The sequence below is a fragment of the Coffea arabica genome, chromosome 10e (genome assembly GCF_036785885.1).
Source record: "Coffea arabica cultivar ET-39 chromosome 10e, Coffea Arabica ET-39 HiFi, whole genome shotgun sequence".
Taxonomy (NCBI): domain Eukaryota; kingdom Viridiplantae; phylum Streptophyta; class Magnoliopsida; order Gentianales; family Rubiaceae; genus Coffea; species Coffea arabica.
Genome location: NC_092328.1, coordinates 40,275,018 through 40,279,681, shown reverse-complemented (window position 1 = coordinate 40,279,681; position 4,664 = coordinate 40,275,018). Strand labels below are relative to the sequence as shown.

The 4,664-nt window shown below is 35.1% G+C and overlaps 1 protein-coding gene across 1 annotated transcript; it reads right to left on the bottom strand.

The window, feature by feature from the left end:
* Positions 1-944: 944 nt before the first annotated feature.
* Positions 945-4,097, bottom strand: LOC113711988 (probable E3 ubiquitin-protein ligase RHC1A). Its single transcript, XM_027235257.2, has 2 exons — positions 2,770-4,097; positions 945-1,120 (listed from the first exon to the last, which is right to left on the bottom strand). Exons 1-2 carry the CDS (start codon positions 3,773-3,775, stop codon positions 1,080-1,082), a joined length of 1,047 nt encoding a protein of 348 aa, XP_027091058.2. The 5' UTR covers positions 3,776-4,097; the 3' UTR covers positions 945-1,079.
* Between the last annotated feature and the right edge of the window lie 567 nt (positions 4,098-4,664).

The following is a 4,664-nucleotide window of genomic DNA, read 5'->3' as shown; positions in this document are numbered from 1 at the left end:
TCAGACCAATGCCTAATGATTATTGTAGATCCATAGCTACTAACTGAAAAGTAGACACATTTATACTTTTCTGACCATCCAATAAAGAACAAGAAAGGAAAGAAAGGGTCAAGCCATATTTCTATGTCAATATGAATAAAATGGGGTCACTTGATTATGTCCAGAATGGAAAATGTCCTATTTAAGAACATGGCATATGGGTAACGGGTATGCCCAGAATGACTGATAAATAATAGGGAAAATTTTTCAGTTTCATTAAATTAAATGAATTTTTTCATCCCTTACTTTTAAAATGATAATTTTACATCTCTTACAAGATCGGTCAATAAAATTTAATTTCAATCTAGGTTTTTTTTTTATCACTTTTACCCTGAATTCATCAGGTAACCTACACATGGTCATTGCTTTAGGAGAAAAAAAGGTTAGTTTTCATTTATAGTTAAACAAGTGACCCGATCCATATTTATTTTTACCGATAAAAAAGTTGGATCTGATCCGAATTATATTCATTTTTTCCCAAAAAAGTGAGATTTGAATCAATCTATATTAATTTTTTGCCATTAAAAAGGTGAGAGATGACATTTTTGTGGATAAAAAATGATTGCATGTGGGTCAAGTAATGATATTAGACTAAAAAATGATTGAAAACTTAGATTGAGATCAAAATTTGCTAATTTGAATTTGTCAAAGACGTAAAGTTATCATTTTAAAAGTAAAGGATGAAAAAATTTCATTTGATGAAATATAACGATATTTTGAACAATTTTTCCTAAATAACATTCCCATGTAGCATTTCAAGTGAGAAGTTCTTTTTCAAGTAATCTGGTTCCACCTTGCAGTACTCGACCCAAGTTAACATCCTTACCACCTAAAGTAGTCAATACTGCACGCAATTGGTCGCTCAAATCAACATTAATCATTATCGTGAACGACGCTCGTATTAATTAAGTCCTGTAGGAAAATCATAGAGATTTGTTTCTTTCCCTTTTCTTTATTTCAATAATAATAGTGGAGTAGAAAGAAGAACTCATGTGTTTCAAGGTAAACACCAAGAGGATAAAAATCAACTGGAATTTGATCTAAAGAATGTAGCAAGAGTGGCGCCGTGACTGAGCTGCTCCTGAAACAAGTCGATAGAATCAGTTGTCAAGATTAACTAAATTAATAAAGGAAAATGTTAATCGCATTCACTTTTTGTTAATCATACTCTCACTATTATTTTTATCATATAGTTTTTATGTATTAGACTATTTGATAAAACAAATGACGAGAGTATGATTAACAAAAAGTGAAGTGCTATTAATATTTTCCTATTTCAAAAATTTTGTTTCCCATTAATAAAACATGCAGTAGATTTCTAGGCCAAACCTCCCCTTGTATGAGAGGATGTCTCTCACAACAAAAAGAAAACCTGAAAATATCATGAGAATGCACTCAAAAGAGTAAGAATTATGGGAATATGGTTTTTCAATGCTCTTTTATTATCATGGTCAAAATCAAACACTCTTTCTAAGACTAAAAACATTATTAACCATTGGCCTTTAAAACATTATCATTTTGTCATCATGCTTCATAAACTTTCACAAAATAGCTTTTTCCTTTTTTGTTTGATTTTCTTTTACTAGACCACTAAAATATTTTGGAAAAAAAAAAAAAACATAGACAATGATTCAATGAATAACCACCAAAAAAAAAAAAGCAAGCCTTTTTGTTTGTCACTACATATGCCATTTGGGCTGGAGTTGATCATAGTAAACGTTGTCGAATTTGACCAGTGTTTAATCATTTTTAGGCTTAAATGATTTTGGGTGGACATGAAGTAGGCTTCAAAATGGTTGAGCTTACAAGAAATACTGGGCGTGCACTATAATTGCTTTATTGGACCTTAAAAGACAATAATCTTCATCAAAACTTGCCCAAAATCTTAACCCATGATCATTAGGCCATCATCAAACACATATGTACTCAAGTCAGGCCCAAAAACCGAACGTACCCAAAACGATTTGGGTTTTATTGTGCAAAGCAATTAGGCGAAAGTGGTGAACTAGAACTCCAAGGAAACCTTCAAATTATTGTAGAAAAGCTGACAAAAGTGTCACATTTTCTAGGAGTGAATGTGTTAAACTTACCAATTGGTTAAAGTAGTGAAGAACAGGACTTCCTAGAAAACAAAAAAGTAGTACGAGGAACTCAATGATTTTTTATTTTTTTTTTTGGTGTCCGGGTAAAAGTTCTACTCTGTTACATTTTTTTGTCATTTGGTTAAGGTAGAAGATCACAACAGTAGAAAGATTAGTTGGAACCTAGTCAAAAAGTTGTAGTAAAAGGGAAAGAGAGGTTAAGCGAAGTGGATTATGAATAGAACTAATTATTGGTTCATAAAATATACAGTGCGAAAAGAAAAATGTAAAAAATCAATGGCTGAAAAACTAGATATCCACTTAAATCTCAGGTGTACATTTTATTTATTCATTCATGTCTACATATTTAAGAATGATTGTGCACTTCCTATTTGTTAATGAACACACAAAGATTTCAATGTGTGCAATTATTTGTTGAAATTATTGCCTGCATCTATTGGTCAAGCTTGACTTTGTACTTGTCCGATTCACAAAAGAAGGGATTCCATGGCCAGTGTAGGCTACTGTGATGGAAGGTATTTGCATTTCTTGTCTTCTTTGCCAAGTGGTTCAATGATGACCTCTTTAGATAACAATGAAATCTAAACATGCATGGCTTGAAGATAAAGCTTAACTGTTCAATGCTGACCTCCTTGTGACGAACTACTTTCATCGTTTTGTCGATGAATGTTTCGATGTATTGATCGGAAGGGCCAAATTGAAGCCAACTGCTGCCTCAACCTCAGGCACCGCTGGCTCCTGCTGCTTCCTCTTCCATTAGGAGAGTCATAAGCCTCAGACTCTTGATCATTTTCTGCAAGTCTGCTCTGATCACTCGGCACAGGCAGCCCATGCCGGCAAACTGGACAAGAATTATGAAGCCTTAACCAAGGTACAATGCAATCAGAATGGTAAATATGGTTGCAGGGCAGCTCTCTGGCTTCATCACCAATATCGAACTTCTCCTTGCAAACAGGGCATTCTGACTCATTGATCAAATGGGATGATGTTAGTTTTACCGTTGGAATCGAATCAATAACTGAGTCAGGCAGTGGTGGAGGGCCAGGCCGATCGTTTTGAGTCAGTTGTTCAATCAGTTGTTCAAGTCCTGGACCGAGGAAATAGTTTCTTGGATCAATTCCTGTGGGGAATAATCCAGCTTCTTCTCCATGATCCTGTCGAGTTGGGGAAGGCCCTACTGGCCTGAGAATAAACAAGGTTCGAGGCCGGGCTAGGATGCCACTCTCAGGTCCCCAATCATCATTCTCATTATCACGCAATACCCCACCACGCCTTCTCTGCCAAAACCAGCCTCGACTGCCACGATCTCTCTGTCTTGGAATATTGACAAGTTCTCCATCAGGGAATCTGTTCTCTCTCTCCCGGAATCGAACATTTCGGGTTCTAAGTAGAGGATGGAACATTATTGAGAGTAATTCGGCCCATCGAGCTTCTGGGGAGGGATCAAATGCAGTGAAATCATGAACAGGCCTGGCCATGTCTATTTCAACAAGAACTTGGCCGAAACATTGAGGACAGACGATGTCAGATGGATTATCGGAGGCAACCCTGACTCGTTGATGACACTGGTAACACCAATATAATTGATCGTTTCTCCTACCATTGTCTCTTCCGCCTGGAGGACTCAATGACATATTTTTCTTGAAGTCTCGAAATTTGAAATGGTAGATTTGTCCCTAAATTTGTCTCTTAATCTGTTGTTTATTGGATGAAAAATATATGCACGAAACTTGTTTGCATATATAGATAGAAGCAAACTTGCACGTATTTGGCGTATTGGCATGTGACGAAAAGAATGCCTTTTGGGAGACATCGCAAGTAATTCTTGCTTTGTTATATAGACCGTCTACATAGAAAATGAAGGTTGCCCTGCCGTGTCTTCATTGCTTTTTAACAAAGCAAAGTATATATGAAGACTGTGATGCACAAAGGCTTCTTTAAAGGATTAAGCTTTGGGACTTTTGAACAAGGATGGAAATTGCGAGTCAAAAGGTGCATAGATTCGAACCTTTAACCATGTTGGCGAGAAAAGAGTTCAATGTAAGTATTGTTTCTGGTATAGCTAAACAGAAAAGTTAAGAAGTGTTCCAGATTTGGTTAGCCAATAATGTAATTTTTCTTTGTACGTTCTTTTATTTAAGCAGTCATTTTGAGTTACAGATATGTGACTATGTATGTATGCATATGGTATAGTTACCACAAGAAAAAGGAAAATTTTAATAATGTAAAGAAAAAGATGACACTTAACAAAAATATCCATATCTTGGTGGTTTGACCATCAAAATAATTTTTTTTCCTTGTTTAATTACTCAATTGTTGATGCTCTGGTGCGAAATATAGGCCTTGTTTGGCAATCAAGTTTTTGGCCAAATTTGTCTGCTACAAGTTTTTTAACAACTTTAGTTACAGTAACCTCAAAAAAACTTCTCAAAGTTTTTAAACTAAACACTTCAAAATATTAAAAAATTTACATACTTCAAAAAATTTTTTTACAACTTCTACACTAAATTACAGTAAAGTTTT

Excerpts from the sequence above, each read along its gene's own strand:
- LOC113711988 (XM_027235257.2), bottom strand. The coding sequence starts at position 3,775 with ATGTCATTGAGTCCTCCAGGCGGAAGAGACAATGGTAGGAGAAACGAT. Across the intron at positions 1,121-2,769 it reads AAGTAGTTCGTCACAAGGAG|GAGCAGCTCAGTCACGGCGC; the intron begins GTCAGCATTGAA and ends GACTTGTTTCAG.